The 18,019-nt window shown below is 48.8% G+C and overlaps 2 protein-coding genes across 2 annotated transcripts; both read left to right on the plus strand.

Moving 5' to 3' along the window:
• Positions 1 to 519: 519 nt before the first annotated feature.
• Positions 520 to 1,301, plus strand: rln3b (relaxin 3b; the record flags this gene model as incomplete). The annotated part of the gene is made up of 2 exons (XM_084200107.1): positions 520 to 706; positions 1,006 to 1,301. 2 exons carry the CDS (start codon positions 520 to 522, stop codon positions 1,299 to 1,301), a joined length of 483 nt encoding a protein of 160 aa, XP_084056233.1.
• Positions 1,302 to 2,446: 1,145 nt separating this feature from the next.
• Positions 2,447 to 17,311, plus strand: LOC311126087 (transportin-2). Its single transcript, XM_084200108.1, has 24 exons — positions 2,447 to 2,655; positions 3,358 to 3,457; positions 3,613 to 3,688; positions 3,782 to 3,931; positions 4,271 to 4,377; positions 4,493 to 4,626; positions 5,303 to 5,384; positions 5,535 to 5,657; positions 6,151 to 6,269; positions 6,440 to 6,500; positions 6,904 to 7,075; positions 7,570 to 7,722; positions 8,016 to 8,241; positions 8,809 to 8,980; positions 9,353 to 9,547; positions 10,159 to 10,317; positions 11,249 to 11,336; positions 11,547 to 11,645; positions 12,026 to 12,121; positions 12,365 to 12,440; positions 12,818 to 12,917; positions 14,982 to 15,056; positions 15,549 to 15,676; positions 15,830 to 17,311. The coding sequence occupies exons 2-23, from the start codon at positions 3,359 to 3,361 to the stop codon at positions 15,654 to 15,656; spliced, it is 2,670 nt and encodes an 889-aa protein (XP_084056234.1). The 5' UTR covers positions 2,447 to 2,655; position 3,358; the 3' UTR covers positions 15,657 to 15,676; positions 15,830 to 17,311.
• Positions 17,312 to 18,019: the final 708 nt, after the last annotated feature.

Consider the following 18,019-nt stretch of genomic DNA (forward strand, 5'->3'; position numbering starts at 1 on the left):
TTTTAACCAGGCACACCGTTTTAATCACAACCTCTCTTATTGGGCCCATTGTTCTCCTAAAGGTCTCAGGTCTTAGTAACTTCTTATCTGGCTGTACTCTGAGGCACAGGGGATGAGAGAGAGAGAGTGGGGAGACTTGGTCATAGTCAGGGTGCACCCCAAGTGGAACCCTATTCCCTGTATAGTGCACTACATTTGACAAGAGCCCATAGGAAATCCAATTGGCTCTGTTCAGAAGTTGTACACTACATAGAGAATAGGTTTCCATAGGACGCATGCAGCCTCAGTCAGCGTTGCTGGGCTGGGCTCACTTTAAAAGGGGTACTGGGTCCGCCAAGAGAACCACACAACACCACCGGGTGAGAGCGAAGGAGACACCGACAGAGACTCACCAAACCAAGACTCACCCAACCTTCACTAGACCACTGATCCACACCTGCAGCCGGGCTATCACTTTCAAGGCTCTTGACTCCTCTTTCCTCCCTCTTTCTTCTCTCTCTCCATCTGTCGTTCCTGATCATGTGGAAGGCTGCAGTGTTGACGTTTGGCCTGTTGGTAGCACTGGTGGGTAAGGTGCAGGCTGCAGAGGGCCACGCTAACTCTATCTACGGGGTGAAGCTGTGCGGGAGAGAATTTATACGGGCCGTCATCTTCACCTGCGGAGGCTCGCGTTGGAGGAGAGGAGTGGGCGACGCAGGTGAGATGGGTGGGTGTATGTGTGGGATTGTTTGTCTATGTGTGCCTGTATGTGTGTGTCAGTCTCTCTGTTCTCTCTTGTTGTACATGTCTAAATGTCTGTCTGCCTATGTGTCTGTTTGACTGACTGACTGACTGACTAACTGCTCATCTGTCTGCTATTGTAGGACCAACCATACTGAGATGTTTTCTCTCGTTTAACACCATATACTAATATCTAATATCAATCCTTGCAAGAGAACCAGTTGTTCCTGTAGCCATTTCCTTCTATTAAGCATTCAAATCATTTTATCTTCCTCTTCCTTCCAGGTGACATTTCCATTGACGAGGAGACTGAGGCCTCCAACCCATGGAGCTTCAACGCCATCCCAGGCCTCGCCAGCAAGCAGCGTCCAGGATTGGAGGCCCAGGGCTGGGCAGGCGAGGTCAGGGAGGGGGGCTCTGCTGCTGCTGTGTTCAGTCGTTTGGCCCGCTCGCCCATCTCAGAGGAAGTGCTCGAGGCGCTGCGCAGCGCGGACAGGAAGGGGCGGGACGTTGTGGTGGGCCTCTCCAACGCCTGCTGCAAGTGGGGCTGCAGCAAGAGCGAGATCAGCTCCCTCTGTTGAGCACTACTAATACCTTTCACTTTCATCCCCCCATCCCTTCATCCCTCTGCTGAGCTCTTCTACCTCTCCTCCTACATCACTACATCTCTCGTGCCTCTCCTCCATCCATTCTACGTTCATTCTTCTGGCCATCTCCATCTCTCACTAACTATCCCTTCATTCCTGCCTGTCTTCCTCCTCTGTCCCCAATGTCTTGCCTTCTCCCCTTCCTTCTATCCCTCCATCCCTCCACTTTTCTATAGCTCCATTCCTCCTGCTTCTTCTTCTTCTCCTGGATCATTTTGCCGATAATTCAGGGTCTCCTGAATGTGAGGGGTGTAAAAAAAAAAAAGGTTACAAAGACAGACTTTGACTATGCATGTATTCTCCAATCTATGTCAATATTATGAGCCATTTTTGTGTGTTTGGTTACTGATATGAAAGTCCAATAAAGTTGTGTTTCGAAAGTGGTAATGTGTTACTCTTCATTGAAAATTCTCAATGACTCATACCTGGTGTATTCCAATATTTGAAAATATATATTCAAATATCGAAACATTTGACCACAAATGCTTTATTTCTCCACGACACTAGACCAGATCAGGGTTTCCCAAATTCGGTGCTGCCCCCCCTAGCTGCACGTTTTGGTTTTTGCCCTAGCACTACACAGCTGATTCAAATAAAAAACAAATCGTGCACACAGGGGGGCCCCAGGACCGAGTTTAGGAAACCCTGGACTAGATGACCGTTTATGTTGAATCCACCTGCTGTAACTTCCTCCTCCGCGTCTTTGGTGGTGGACTTTGACTGGCTTTCACGCACCTGTTCAATTTCTCTATCTCCGGCCCCACCTAGTGGTTTAATATATGATTACCCCCACAGACGATTCTATCCTGCTAGTCCCACATGGCATTAAAAAGTAGACGTTTATTCCATGCCATAAAATTTCATTTTACACTGTCTATTCACTCACTGGTAAATGTAAGTAGAAATTGGACTTTGATGAAAGAATATCTATTCTATTGACCTAACTGATTTTTCAGTGTATTCACGTGTGATGTGAACAGATCCGCGATTGGCAAAACTAACCAAGCGTATGGAACGTTGTGCTACGTACGGAAGCCGATTAAGGACCTGCTGCTGGATTTTTGAATCTGACATGCCAGCTATTTCTCACACATAGCCAGAGCTACTTATCGCAACAGGAAAGGGGTTCGGGATTATCTTTGTGCTCTAAAAACAAATTGAAAGATCAAAACCCTTTGCTACTCAATACATCTGGATTGCATCAGCCATTCTGTAAATGGTCATTGCCACGGTACCGGTAGTTACTGCTAAAAAAGCGATTACGGATCTGACAAATCGGTGCGACCAGGTAAAGGCTTTCTTTGGCGGCACATTCAACATGAAGCTACTAGCTAGCTAACAAGCTAACTAGTCAAATAACCAACGTTAGCCATGGAAGATGTCATTGCGTTATCCTTATCGTTTGCACTTGGCTAGTTAAGTGTCTACACTCGTTCATGTGTTAGAATGTTTATCTAGTTAGCTAGCTAACAAGGTAATGTCACTTGCGGCGAAATGCGAGGCCGTATCGGCCTGCTTGCCCAAACCGGCCAGGTTCTCCATACTTGATTAGCTAGCGAAATGGCTAACTAGCGTAACTAGCATACATGCAATACTGAATGCGTACGGAGGCAAAACTAGATTAGGTAACGTTAGCTAGCTACGTATTGAGTTTATAATGGGGACTGATTACCACTAACAAACTAGTTAACGTTAGATAGGTAGCTAAATTACTTTGTCAACGTCAGTTGATGTGTGATATGTTTTGATTCCAGGTTCGTTATGTAGCTAGTCCTGATGCTAGTGATCAGCTTGTATACTTTGCATTCTGACCCTTGCCTTGACTGACGCGTTCTATTCTTTACTTTGTGTTTCTGATGTGATGTTGGGCTAGAGAGCCAACTCTGCTTGTGATAGCGACAAGACTATGTAGCCGGTGGTGGATGTTCGGAAAATGTAGAGAATCATTCGAGTCACTCTTTCTCTGTCCCCCCTGTGTGTGTGTGTGCAGGATGGAGTGGCAGCCGGATGAACAGGGGTTGCAGCAGGTGCTTCAGCTGTTGAAGGACTCCCAGTCTCCGGACACAGCCACACAGAGAGCTGTGCAGGAAGTATCCTACCTAACACACAGCAGTGTGTGTGTGTGTCTGCGTTCGAGAGAGAGTGAGATTGTGTGAAAGATGCGTAGAGTCATGAATGTGTGTTGGTGATTTGCCATGTTGATTGTTTTTGTCAGTGAAGGGGTGTTCCTTAAAAGTGTGTGTAGAAACTGGAACAGCTCAACCAGTTCCCAGACTTCAACAACTATCTCATCTTCGTCCTTACAAGCCTCAAATCAGAGGGTAAGTGTGTGTGTGTGATAAAAATGTGTGCGAGCATCAGTCAGTGGTTACGAATCGTTTCCTCTCTTCCTTTACCCCCGCCCCTCTCTCTAGATGAGCCGACCCGTTCTCTGAGTGGTCTCATATTGAAGAACAATGTGAAGGCCCACTACCAGAACTTTCCTCCTCTCGTAGCTGACTTCATCAAGAGGGAATGTCTCAACAACATCGGAGACCCCTCGCCCCTCATCAGAGCAACCATCGGTGAGAGAGAAAGAGAGTGTGTGTGTGCTGCAGAGTGATTCAGGATGTGTGGGTGATTGAGCCTTTGCAGGTACTGGAGTCAGTCTGCGTGGGAGTATGAGTTAATCAGCTAGCTGAAGTGTCTTAGTGTGTGTGTGTGTTCAAGTTTCAGTTTCAAGTTTTAATGTCACGTACAGTGAAATTACTTCTTGCAAGCTCTAAACCCAACAATGCAGTAATCAATGTAGTACTAAAAATAACATAAGGTAGAACAAAAACACACGAAAAATAAGAAATGTTGTGTATAAATGTGTGTGTATGTGCCTGTGTGTGTGTAACCTCTGCCTCCTGTCTCTCTAGGTATCTTAATAACAACCATAGCATCTAAAGGAGAGCTGCAGACATGGCCTGAACTCCTCCCTCAACTCTGTAACCTGCTCAACTCTGAAGACTACAACACCTGCGAGGTCACACACACACACACACACACACACTTAGACACAAACATGCTCATACACACACATCTAATCTTTTGATTGTGTATATAGGACTTATGTTTAATAACTTTATGTGTGTGTACAGGGTTCTTTTGGAGCGCTGCAGAAGATCTGTGAGGATTCTTCAGAGCTGCTGGACAGTGATGCTCTCAACAGACCCCTGAACATCATGATCCCCAAGTTCCTACAGTTCTTTAAACACTGCAGCCCCAAGATCAGGTCTGCTATCTCTCTCTCTCAGCCCTCGCTCCATGCTCCCTCCCTCTCTCTCTCTCTCTCCCTCCCTCTCTCTCTCTCTCTCTCTCTCTCTCTCTCTCAGCCCTCGCTCCATGCTCCCTCCCTCTCTCTCTCTCTCTCTCTGTCTCTCTCTCTCTCTCTCTCAGCCCTCGCTCCATGCTCCCTCCCTCTCTCTCTCTCTCTCTCTCTCAGCCCTCGCTCCATGCTCCCTCCCTCTCTCCCTCCCTCTCTCTCTCTCTCTCTCTCTCTCTCTCTCAGCCCTCGCTCCATGCTCCCTCCCTCTCTCTCTCTCTCTCTCTCTCTCAGCCCTCGCTCCATGCTCCCTCCCTCTCTCCCTCCCTCTCTCTCTCTCTCTCTCTCTCTCTCAGCCCTCGCTCCATGCTCCCTCTCTCTCTCTCTCTCTCTCTCAGCCCTCGCTCCATGCTCCCTCCCTCTCTCTCTCTCTCTCTCAGCCCTCGCTCCATGCTCCCTCCCTCTCTCTCTCTCTCTCTCTCTCTCAGCCCTCGCTCCATGCTCCCTCCCTCTCTCTCTCAGCCCTCGCTCCATGCTCCCTCCCTCTCTCTCTCTCTCTCTCTCAGCCCTCGCTCCATGCTCCCTCCCTGACAAGTAGTTGATTTCTTCTATTGAATGCCACCAACTTTCTTTCCCCCCTCTCCAGGTCTCATGCCATAGCGTGTGTGAATCAGTTCATCATCAGTAGAGCCCAGGCTCTGATGGATAACATCGACACCTTCATCGAGGTGAGACAGGGGTCGTGACTCAAATGGCACCATAGTCCCTATATAGTGCACTACTTTTGACAGTGGTCTGTCTGGGTTGAATCCAGCGGACAGACGTGATGTACAGTCACAGTTGCAAATGTTTATTATAAAGAACTCCCCTCTCTCTAGAGTCTGTTTGCTCTAGCGGGGGATGAGGACTGTGAGGTGAGGAAGAACGTGTGTAGAGCTCTGGTGATGCTGCTGGAGGTCCGGATAGACCGACTCATACCACACATGCACAGCATTATACAGGTAAGACCAACGAACTTTGACCTCTACCCCTTAACCTCTAAACCTATGACTTCATACCACACATGAACAGCATCATACAGGTACCACCTATGAACTCTGACCTCTACCCCTTAACCTCTAAACCTATGACCTCATACCACACATGCACAGCATTATACAGGTAAGACCAATGAACTTTGACCTCTACCCCTTAACCTCTAAACCTATGACCTCATACCATACATGCACAGCATCGTACAGGTACCACCTACAACCCCTAACCCTTACCCCATGACCCTGTGCCTTTTTGACCTTTCACATACACACGTTCATCACTCATATACCATTTGTTTTGGGTACACCACCTACACTCAATATGTTCTTCTCTCTTTCATCCTCGTATTCTTATGGCCCCATACCTCTTTTCCATATTGCCTTCTGTTTCTATAAGAAAAATCACTTTCTCTCTCCCTGTCCCTCCCTCCCTCCACCCCCCCCCCCCCCACCCCCCCAGTACATGCTCCAGCGTACCCAGGACCCAGACGAGAATGTTAGTTTGGAGGCCTGTGAGTTCTGGCTCACCCTGGCTGAACAGCCCGTCTGCAAGGAGGCCCTCTCCGGGCACCTGGTCCAGTAAGTACACAGACGCAGCGACACTCACATACGCACGCACATGGACGCATACACATCACACACACACACACATTAAGGGATGGCTAGGTGGGTTTTTAGTAAGAGGGGTGTAGTTGGATGAAAAAGGAGTAGTGTGGTTTGGTTGTCACTGTCTCTCCTGTTTCTCCCAGACTCATCCCTATCCTGGTGAATGGGATGAAGTACTCTGAGATAGACATCATCCTCCTAAAGGTGAGTTTACAGACGTCTGTCTGTCTGTCTGTCCATGTGAGAGGGATGTCTAGTTTATGTATATGTCAGTCTGGATGTACCACTCCCAATGCACAACTAGGAAAAATAAAAACATTACTTAACATTCCCTTTCTCCCCCCTTTCCCCCTCCCCCCTTTCCCCCTCCGTCCCTCCCTCCTTTCCCTCTCCCTCACCCCTTTCTCCCTCCTCTCCCACTCCTCCCTTTCTCCTTCTCCCCCTTTCTCCCTCCCCTCCCCCCTTTCTCCCCCTCCCCCTTTCTCCCCTCCCCCCTTTCTCCCCCCCTTCTCCCTCCTCTCCCCCTCCCCCCTTTCTCCATACCCTCCCCCCTTTCTCCCTCCTCTCCCCCTCCCCCTTTTCTCCCCCTTTCTCCCCCCTCCCCCAGGGAGATATAGAGGAGGAGGATGACACAGTACCTGACAGTGAGCAGGACATCAAGCCTCGCTTCCACAAGTCACGCACCGTCACCCTGCAACACGAGGGAGGAGAGGGGGAGGAGGGGGAGGATGACGAAGATGAGGATGACGATGATGACACACTCTCTGACTGGAACCTGCGTGAGTGGTTGAGGGATTGCGTGACAGCTCAGCTGACCAATCAGAGCCCGGGAAATCGGATTGGCAGCCAATCTTTAGTGGTTGTCCCTCCAAGAGAAGACTTAGGGCTGTTTTTCAGTTCTCAGTTGATGTCACTGATTACCCATGAAGATACGCAAAACACACACTTACTCGTTTATGTGGAAAATGGGGACTCACCTTTTCTCTCACACATGGTCTAAATCAGTTACTGTTTAACTAGAGCTGTAGTACATGTTTTAACCTCCCCACTCTCTCTCTGTCTCGCTCTGTCTCTCGCTCGCTCTCTGTCTCTGTTTCTGCTTCTCTCTGTGTTTCTCTGTCTCTCTCTCTGTCTCGCTCTGTCTGTCGCTCGCTCTCTGTCTCTGTTTCTCTCTCTCTCTGTCTCGCTCTGTCTCTCGCTCGCTCTCTGTCTCTGTCTCTGTTTCTCTCTGTGTTTCTCTCTCTGTCTCTCTCTGTCTCTCTCTCTCTCACAGGGAAGTGTTCTGCGGCAGCGTTAGACGTGTTGGCTAACGTGTTTCGTGAAGAGCTCCTCCCCCACCTGCTGCCCCTGCTGAAGGGCCTGTTGTTCCACCCAGACTGGGTCGTCAAGGAGTCTGGAATACTGGTGCTGGGGGCTATCGCTGAGGGTAAGACCTGACCTTGAACCGCTGACCTTTATTCTTCTTCATGGAACTAAAAGCATTTCACTAGGAACACCTGTGTTCACTCTCGCTCTCTCTCTCTCTCTCTCTCCCCCCCTCCTCCTCTCTCTACCTACCCCCCCCTCTCTCTATCACCTCTCCCCCCCCCCCCCCCCCCTCCTCTCTCGCTCTCTCCCCCCCCTCCTCTCTCTACCTCTCTCTCTCCCTCTCCCCCCTCCTCTCTCTACTCCTCCTCTCTCTCTACCTCTCCACCTCTCCACCTCCCCTCTCTCCCCTAGGTTGTATGCAGGGCATGGTTCCCTACCTACCAGAGTTGATGCCTCACCTCATCCAGTGTCTGTGTGATAAAAAGGCCCTGGTGCGTTCCATCGCCTGCTGGACTCTGTCCCGCTACGCCCACTGGGTGGTCAGCCAACCCCCGGACTCCCACCTCAAACCCCTCATGACTGAACTCCTCAAGAGGATCCTGGACGGGAACAAGAGGGTACAGGAGGCCGCCTGCAGGTGTGTGTGGGGAGGGAGTGGATGGTGGAGGACTGGGGGTGAGTGGGTGGGTGTTGGAGGACTGGGGGTGTGTGGGGAGGGAGTGGGTGGGTGGTGGTGTGTGGGAAGGGAGGAAGTGGGTGGGTGGTGGTGTGTGGGAAGGGAGGAAGTGGGTGGGTGGTGGAGGACTGGGGGTGTGTGGGGAGGGAGTGGTTGGTGGAGGACTGGGGGTGTGTGGGGAGGGAGTGGTTGGTGGAGGACTGGGGGTGTGTGGGGAGGGAGTGGTTGGTGGAGGACTGGGGGTGTGTGGGGAGGGAGTGGTTGGTGGAGGACTGGGGGTGTGTGGGGAGGGAGTGGTTGGTGGAGGACTGGGGGTGTGTGGGGAGGGAGTGGTTGGTGGAGGACTGGGGGTGTGTGGGGAGGGAGTGGTTGGTGGAGGACTGGGGGTGTGTGGGGAGGCAGTGGTTGGTGAGTGGGTGTGTTTGAGAGAATAGAGATGTTGACCTGAAATTCAATTCCTCTTTCTCTCTCCCTCCACTCTCCCCCTTTCCCCCTCCACTCTCCCCCCTCCCTCCCTCTCTCTCTCAGTGCGTTTGCTACCCTAGAGGAGGAGGCTTGTACAGAGCTGGTTCCATATCTGAGCTTCATTCTGGATACACTGGTCTTCGCCTTTGGAAAATACCAACACAAGAACCTACTCATACTCTATGACGCTATAGGAACGCTGGCCGACTCTGTAGGACATCATCTCAACCAACCGGTTAGTATGTAGTTAGGCTAGATAAACACCCCCTTCTAGTTTACCCTCAATGTCCCATTCTAGACAGTCATTTTCTGGCCATTTCCTGTTTGTTTTTGACATACCTGTTTTAACCATCTCTCTCCTCTCTTTTCCTCCCCCCATCCCATCTCTCCTCTATTCCCATCTCTCCCCTCCCCTCCTCCTCCTCTCTCCTCCCCCCCGCTCTCCTCCCCCCTCCCCTCTCTCTCTCTCTCTCTCCCCCCTCCTCCTCTCCCCTCCCCCGCTCTCCTCTCTCTCTCCCCCCTCCTCTCTCTCTCCCCCCTCCTCCTCTCTCCTCCCCCCTCCCCTCCCCCCTCTCCTCTCCTCCCTCCTCTCTCTCCTCTCCTCTAGGAGTACATAGAGAAGCTGATGCCTCCCCTCATAGCCAAGTGGAATGAGCTGAAAGATGAAGATAAGGATCTGTTCCCACTGTTGGAGTGTCTGTCGTCTGTAGCTACAGCTCTCCAGAGTGGCTTCCTGCCCTACTGTGAACCAGTCTACCAGCGCTGTGTAACACTGGTGCAGAAAACACTGGCTCAGGCTATGGTGAGACACACACACACACACACACACAGATGTGCAAACATGAACAGACACACACACAACTTTATCATCTGTGATTAAAGATTGAATGGTGTTTAATCTTAACTCTCTCTCTCATCCTCCTCCCCTCTCCCCCCAGATGTATGATCTTAACTCTCTCTCTCTCCCCCCTCCCCTCTCCCCCCCCAGATGTATGATCTTAACTCTCTCTCTCTCCCCCCTCCCCTCTCCCCCCAGATGTATGATCTTAACTCTCTCTCCCCCCTCCCCTCTCCCCCAGATGTATGATCTTAACTCTCTCTCCCCCCTCCCCTCTCCCCCCAGATGTATGATCTTAACTCTCTCTCTCCCCCCTCCCCTCTCCCCCCAGATGTATGATCTTAACTCTCTCTCCATCCTCCCCTCTCCTCCCCCCCAGATGTATGATCTTAACTCTCTCTCTCTCCCCCCTCCCCTCTCCTCCCCCCCAGATGTATGATCTTAACTCTCTCTCCATCCTCCCCTCTCCCCTCTCCCCCCAGATGTATGATCTTAACTCTCTCTCTCCCCCCTCCCCTCTCCCCCCCAGATGTATGATCTTAACTCTCTCTCCATCCTCCCCTCTCCTCCCCCAGATGTACAGCCAACAGCCGGACCAGTACGAGGCTCCTGATAAGGACTTTATGATTGTAGCCCTGGACCTCCTCAGTGGTCTGGCTGAGGGCCTGGGGGGCCACGTTGATCAGCTGGTTGCCCGGAGCAACATCATGACACTACTGTTTCAGTGCATGCAGGTACGGAGTGTGTGTAGGGGGGGTGGGAGTGTGTGTAGGGGGGGTGGGAGTGTGTGTAGGGGGGGTGGGAGTGTGTGTAGGGGGGTGGGTGTGTTTTCAGTGATAACTGTACATATGTGTGAATGTCTAGGTTAGCTGTCCTGTGTACCGGGTAGGTCGACGTGTTCCCATTTTGAACCATTTCATGTGTCTGAAGGTGCTAACTCTGCCAGAGAGCAAATCAATTGCACCTAGTGCTAGCCAATCAGATTGCCCAGATCACTGTGTCTCATAGGAGTAACAACATGAATTTGTGCATGTGACAGAAATAATACGATGTGACTTGAGTTTCGCCATCAGCTTGAAGACGGTGTCCCCTTTTTGGTCAGTCTTAGTGGAGGGGTGAGCAGAGGGATGGTCCGACGCTGAGACTGACCAGATGCTGGCACAGTCAGTCCAGGAAAATAAATAACACATTATTTCAATGTATGGTCACTCAGCTGTACCTCACAAGTAAAACAACAATCTATTACCAGTGGATCATATACCTCAAGTTTTGAAATATAATTGTAAAATGGTCTGAGAAGAACATCATTGGCAGGGTAACTCAAGCATAGCCAATATGCAGTGATAATGTATGGGGCCTATAGCTTACTGCACAAACCTCACCGCTACAGAACTGGTTTTAATTGGTTAATGTTGCATAGGCTTACATTTTTTAAGTCATGTTTAAAATAAATCTGAGCGGTAGATCTCGGCCTTCATTTTGACTCAGAAAGTGATCTTGGCTCCAAAGTTTGGGTACCGCTGGTCCAGGTGTATGTAAGTCTTTCCAATGTGGAGCTATGTATTGTGTGTATACTAACAGGCCCTGGCTGTATTTGATGGTTATGTACAATCGTGTGTGTGTGTGTGTGTGTGTGTGTGTGTTAACTATATTCTCTATCTCCAGGACACCATGCCAGAGGTGAGACAGAGCTCCTTTGCCCTGCTGGGTGATCTGACCAAGGCCTGCTTCCCTCACGTCAAACCATGCATCGGTAACGACATATACGATCTCTCTCTCTCTTTCCCTGTCTCTCTCTCTTCCTTTTCTACTAACTATGTAACTACCAGCCTACCGTACTCCTCCTAATTCTATCTACCATCCTCCCTTACTCTTCCCCCTTGGCTTTCTCTTAATGTACACACAGAAAATAAAATCATTTTTCCTCTCTGTGTGTGTCTCTCTGTGTGTGTCTCCCCCCCAGCTGAGTTCATGCCTATTCTAGGGACCAACCTGAACCCAGAGTTCATCTCTGTGTGTAACAACGCTACCTGGGCCATCGGAGAGATATGCATGCAGATGGGTGAGTCTTTCTGTACGTGTGTGTGCTTGTAAGTGTACGTGGGTAATATGTACATGTGGAAGATGATTTACCTCTCATTCTTGTTAATAAGAATGTTTTTTTTGTTTTGAATTTGTTAATAAAAAAACGAAGTAATTGACAGTTTCGATGCTGATAACTTTCATGCTATCTTAATAATATCTTTCTCTCCCTCCACCTCTCTCTCCCTCCACCTCTCTCTCCCTCCACCTCTCTCTCCCTCCACCTCTCTCTCCCTCCACCTCGCTCTCCCTCCACCTCTCTCTCCCTCCACCTCTCTCTCCCTCCACCTCTCTCTCTCTCCCTCCACCTCTCTCTCTCTCCCTCCACCTCTCTCTCTCTCCCTCCACCTCTCTCTCTAGGCGTAGAGATGCAGCCCTATGTATCTCTGGTCCTGAACCAACTGGTAGAAATCATCAACAGACCTAACACACCCAAGACCCTGCTGGAGAACACTGGTACAGAGACACACACACACGCACACACACACACACACAGATAGTGAACACACACAATCATTGGGCTTGTTCGACATTGCAGCCGATGCATTTTGGGTAAACTGTGACTGACTCCTCTACAGATAATAACGAGAAGCTATTTATGATGCAAAGTGATTTGAACATCAGCGATGTCAAACAAGCTCAGATTTGTAGTTGGGTGTTGTTGTACACACGAGTGAGACTCCTCCCATCTTGTTCCAGCCATTACGATTGGTCGCCTGGGCTATGTGTGTCCTCAGGAGGTGGCGCCGATGCTCCAGCAGTTCATCAGACCATGGTGAGTCTTTAAGCAATAAGGCCCGAGGAGGTTGGGTATATGTACCGCGGCTAAGGGCTTTTCTTAATCACGACGCAACCTGGAGTGCCTGGATACAGCCCTTAGCCGTGGTATATTGGCCATATACCACAACCCCCCCCCCCCCCCCCCAGGTGCCTTATTGCTATTATAAACTGGTTACCAACGTAATTAGAGCAGTAAAAATAAATGTTTTGTCATACCTGTGGTATATGGTCTGATATACAGCGGCTGTCAGCCAATCAGCATTCAGGGTTCGACCCAAACAGTTTATAATATACATCTAGTCCTTAATGTCACTGCCACTTATCAACATAATGTTTAGATTGACTGGTATGTGGCGCGGTGGTGTGTGACAGGTGTACGTCCCTACGGAACATCCGTGACAACGAGGAGAAAGACTCCGCCTTCAGAGGGATCTGCATGATGATTGGTGTAAACCCTGGAGGCGTGGTCCAGGTAAGAGCGAGGGCATGGAGAGACCCGCGGGTCCCGACAGATCGTGGCGGAGTGGTCTGTGTTTTTTCATGCTGCAGGTCAGACAGACGACTTTAGGATGAAAATATTTTTGGCCCACAGATTATTTGCTTCCACTACAGTAGCCTACCCCTGCTCTCCTAGTTGGGTGTGTGGTCTCGTTGAAAAGAGAAGGGTCACGTGGGGGTTCACTTAAATATACAATTAGATGTTTAGTAGTTTATTACAGTGGCTGTAAATACATAAATATTCATATTGGAAAGAAGTGGAGGGCGCTCAACCAACGTGAGTCGAGGTGCCGTCAACATTTCTTCTCATTGAAAAGGAAAAGGCACAACGTGCACGTAGATAGGTTCGGTTACTATGGTGAGCGTAGGCTAGGTTACTATGGTGAGCGTAGGCTAGGTTACTATGGTGAGCGTAGGCTAGGTTACTATGGTGAGCGTAGGCTAGGTTACTATGGGGAGCGTAGGCTAGGTTACTATGGTGAGCGTACACTAGGTTACTATGGTGAGCGTTAGGCTAGGTTACTATGGTGAGCGTAGGTTAGGTTACTATGGTGAGCGTAGGTTAGGTTACTATGGTGAGCGTAGGCTAGGTTACTATGGTGAGGCTAGGTTACTATGGTGAGCGTAGGCTATGTTACTATGGTGAGCGTAGGCTATGTTACTATGGTGAGCGTAGGCTAGGTTACTATGGTGAGCGTAGGCTAGGTTACTATGGTGAGCGTAGGCTAGGTTACTATGGTGAGCGTAGGCTAGGTTACTATGGTGAGCGTAGGCTAGGTTACTATGGTGAGCGTAGGCTAGGTTACTATGGTGAGCGTAGGCTAGGTTACTATGGTGAGCGTAGGTTAGGTTGCTATGGTGAGCGTAGGTTAGGTTACTATGGTGAGCGTAGGTTAGGTTACTATGGTGAGCGTAGGCTAGGCTACTATGGTGAGCGTAGGCTAGGCTACTATGGTGAGCGTAGGCTAGGTTACTATGGTGAGCGTAGGTTAGGTTACTATGGTGAGCGTAGGTTAGGTTACTATGGTGAGCGTAGGCTAGGCTGCTATGGTGAGCGTAGGCTAGGCTGCTATGGTGAGCGTAGGCTAGGCTGCTATGGTGAGCGTAGGCTAGGCTGCTATGGTGAGCGTAGGCTAGGCTGCTATGGTGAGCTAGCGTTGCGCCTTTTCGTTTTCAATAAGTACTGCTTACCCATTTATGTGTGTCTGCCTGCAAATCGTCTTCTTAAAGGGGAATGCACATGTTTAGTATTAGTGGATTGAATACATCTCTTTGCTTAGATGTACTTCCCAAAGTGTTTCCATTCCCCTTTAAAGGGTAGGCTATATCCTATAGGCCTATGCAAAACATAGCAAGTGTCTCGGTCATGGTTCTAGCTGCTTCCAGGTCAGTAGCTGACCTGTGCGATCAGGTGTGCGTGTGGTCTCAATTAAATAGATTAGGCTATAGCCTATTCATGGGCGGAGAAGCACGGGCAGTTATCTTTCCAAGGAAATGTACAGTACTTCCTAAATATGATTACGCTATAGTTATATATAAATATTGATCACCCATATGTCTCCGTCTGAAAATCTTCCCACTCCTAAAAGGTAGGCTATAAAAAATAGCTCAAGAGAAAGTGCACGTCTCTCCAACCCTGCTACCTTCAAACTCCATCTCCTTTTGGCTGATCTAGTCCAGTAATACAGATAGCCTAATATAATGGGCCAAGTGACAATCTCTGGTCATTTAACGTATTTCTTATGTTATGTTTGATATTGCCTCTAGGGCGCAAAATTGCTGCGACCGTGGCTGGCAAGTGAGCTGCGCCACACACCTAAAATAACGTTGCAGGACTGCGGTTGTGTTTGGAACCAGTTGTTGCGGTAGCAGGTGGGAATCAGACAAAGCCAGCAGCAGGTGGTGTGGTATGAAAAGCTGTAGGCGGGGAGCGGGATGAGGAAACCAGTCCTACGCAGACCTCTACATGGAGACACACAGTCCTACTGTATGGGGAAATGACATCACAGCATTTGTCTGTGTGTGTGTGTCTCTGCAGGACTTTATCTTCTTCTGTGATGCTGTGGCGTCCTGGGTCAGCCCTAAAGACGACCTGAGAGACATGTTCTACAAGGTGAGTGGAGGACCCAGCTCTTTGTGTCCCAAATGGCAGCCTGTTCCCTTTATCGGCACTACTATAGTGTACTATGTAAGGAACAGGGTGCATCCTGGGAAAACCGTTGCTTGGCCCAGATCGTTACTAATATATCAATGTGTATGTACTGTATGATAGTGTAATGTTAACCATAGTCTCAGAATCATTTCAGCCATATTGTTTCTATTTTGTCATTTCTTTGTTGAGGACAAGAGTATTTTCTCCTCCTGTCTGCCTCTCTCCGTGTCTTCCCCTCTTTCTCTCTCGCTCCCCCTCTCTCTCCCCCCCTCCCTCTCCTCTCTTCCCCCCTCTCTCTCCTCTCTTCCCCCCTCTCTCTCCTCTCTTCCCCCTTTCTCTCTCTCTTCCTCCACCACTCTCCTCTCTCTCCCCCCTCTCTCTCCTCTCTTCCTCCACCACTCTCCTCTCTCTCCTTCGCTCCCTATCTCTTCTTCTCTCTCCTCCCCCCTCCAGATCCTCCATGGTTTTAAAGACCAGGTGGGAGAGGAAAACTGGCAGCAGTTCTCAGAACAGTTTCCCCCCCAGCTGAAGGAGAGACTGTCCGCCTGCTACGGCGTGTAGGACCCCTAACCTAACGTCAGGTACACACACACACACTCGCTTTAGAAATGACCATTCCAGTGTTATTTCTGCCACACTTCTTTAGATTGCACTCCTTGGTTGTGATCCTCATCCGTAAATGTTCTTCCATCCCCCTCTCTCTCATCCTCTTCCCTCCTTCTCTCCCTCTCCAGGTGAGCCAGTAGTAGAGGAGGAAGAGGAGGAGGAGGAGGAAGGTGAAAGGGAAACTCATCCATCTGTGTTAATGCACTGCCCTGAACTGATCTGGGGGAGGGGGGAGAGGGACCCATCACGCCATTGGCCGCTCCCCCTGACGGACGGCCCCCACGCCCTATGTGTTTCTCCATAGCGGGAGGGTGGGTGGGACTTGGGGAGGGACAGGGGGACACCTCTAGATTAAAGATTAAGGGGACCCAACCAACACAGAGAAACCAACTTAGGGACAGACAGATAGAGGGATAGAGAAATGGAGAGAGGGAAAGAGAGGGGTAGGTATAGAGGCCAGCTAGACTGCAGTAGAGGGAAAGGGAGACAGACTGTTAACAGATTTTAATCAGACTGTAGAAAGAATACACAGAGCGACCTAGACAGAGCGACCTAGACAGAGTAAGAGACACACACTTGCAATACCTATAGCTTCGTGTAGATGGCGCTGTTAGTTACACTAATCAGACATACTCAGTCACTACCAGTAAGGGATAGACAGTTGGGGACAGACAGGATTGCAGACAGACCGGTAGGTGTCTAGCTTCTGTTTATTTCTGGGAGATATCTTTCTTTTTTCCGGGGAAAAGGATATTCTATATGAATTAATAGTCATCCTTTAATTACTAGATCACTGGTTCGCAGTCAGATGATCTATCCTCCACCATGCATGTTTTGTTTCTTTAGCTTTACCTAAGGAATGCTTTCTACATATAACTATTATCAGAGATAATATTCAGTCATGCTCTCTTCTAGATAGACAGGGGATAACTAACTTCCTCTTGGTTCATACAAGTCGTCATTATAGGAGGGAGCGAAATAGGGCTTAAATAATATGTGTTATTCTTCCGTAAGGTTAGGAAACTACAGATTACAGCCTCAAGATCACATTTTTAGTTGTACCTGTGTGTGCATCTGTCTGTCTGAGTTTGTTTACCGTGTATGACATTGTTGATTGTTTTAATAAGGTAACGATTTAACACTTGACTCCTCCCACCCCAATGTCCTCTACCTGTAAACTGTGACCAACTGTGTGTGTGTATGTGGGTTGCCATAGTGATATCTTGAGTAAAATGATTAAGCCCATAATAGTTTATCCTGATAACGTATTACAAGAGGTCCATCTTTTGTTGCTTGTTGTTGTTTCTTTTTTTATTTGCTGCTACTAATATTTTTTTGGTTTCCATAGTGAGCTTAAATGAACACAAACTAAGCATTGTTTATTTTTATTTTTGTGGTTTTGCACTTTTTATTTTTTATTTTTGTATTAAGGACTTTTTAAAATTCACTCATAAAGCACATCTGAATTCTAACGTCCATGTTCTATTGTGTTTCAGTGTTTAAATAAGTGTCTCTTACTTACTGGCAAAACAAACGTAAGAATACTAAAATGGCAAATAAAAAGTTTGTGAAACTGCGAGTAATCCGCACTTTTACAATGACTAACTGTGTGTGTGTCTGTGTGTCTGTGTGTCTGTGTGTCTGTGTGTCTGTGTGTCTGTGTGTCTGTGTGTGTGTGTCTGTGTGTGTGTGTGTGTGTGTGTGTGTGTCTGTGTGTCTGTGTGTCTGTGTGTGTGTCTGTGTCTGTGTCTGTGTGTGTGTGTGTGTGTGTGTGTGTGTGTGTGTGTGTGTGTCTGTGTGTGTGTGTGTGTGTGTGTGTGTGTGTGTGTGTGTTATTTTCTAGGGATAGTGGGTTGTAGCAGGAACTAGCCTACTGTGTGTGTGCTACGTGTGTGTGTGTGTGTGTGTGTGTGTCTGTGTGTGTGCTACGTGTGTGTGTGTGTGTGTGTGTCTGTGTGTGTGCTACGTGTGTTAACTGTATGTGAGAGAGAATAGTGTGTTATCCTTTACTTTTCTTCACTTTGCTCCAAGAGAAGAGCACAATATCCGTATAACAGGATAGGAGAGCTAGGACTCTGCCAAAGATACACATACAGACAGATGGCGAAACAGAATGCCAACAGACTACGTCACAAAGGGCACTCTATTCCCCATATATTCCCCATAGGCCACTGGTCAAAAGTAGTGTATTTTAAAGGGAATAGTGCCACTTGGACGCAGGCACAGACACTGTATCATAGTTGGATAGAGGGTGCACTTGAACAGAAACCATTCTGGAAAAGATGTGCCCTCTAGCCAACTCTATGTACAATATAGAC

This window comes from Coregonus lavaretus, assembly GCF_964263955.1.
Source record: "Coregonus lavaretus genome assembly, contig: HAP1_SCAFFOLD_5466, whole genome shotgun sequence".
Lineage (NCBI taxonomy): Eukaryota > Metazoa > Chordata > Actinopteri > Salmoniformes > Salmonidae > Coregonus > Coregonus lavaretus.

Excerpts from the sequence above, each read along its gene's own strand:
- LOC311126087 (XM_084200108.1), top strand. The coding sequence starts at position 3,359 with ATGGAGTGGCAGCCGGATGAACAGGGGTTGCAGCAGGTGCTTCAGCTG. Across the intron at positions 4,627-5,302 it reads CACTGCAGCCCCAAGATCAG|GTCTCATGCCATAGCGTGTG; the intron begins GTCTGCTATCTC and ends CCCCCTCTCCAG. Across the intron at positions 7,723-8,015 it reads GCTGGGGGCTATCGCTGAGG|GTTGTATGCAGGGCATGGTT; the intron begins GTAAGACCTGAC and ends TCTCTCCCCTAG.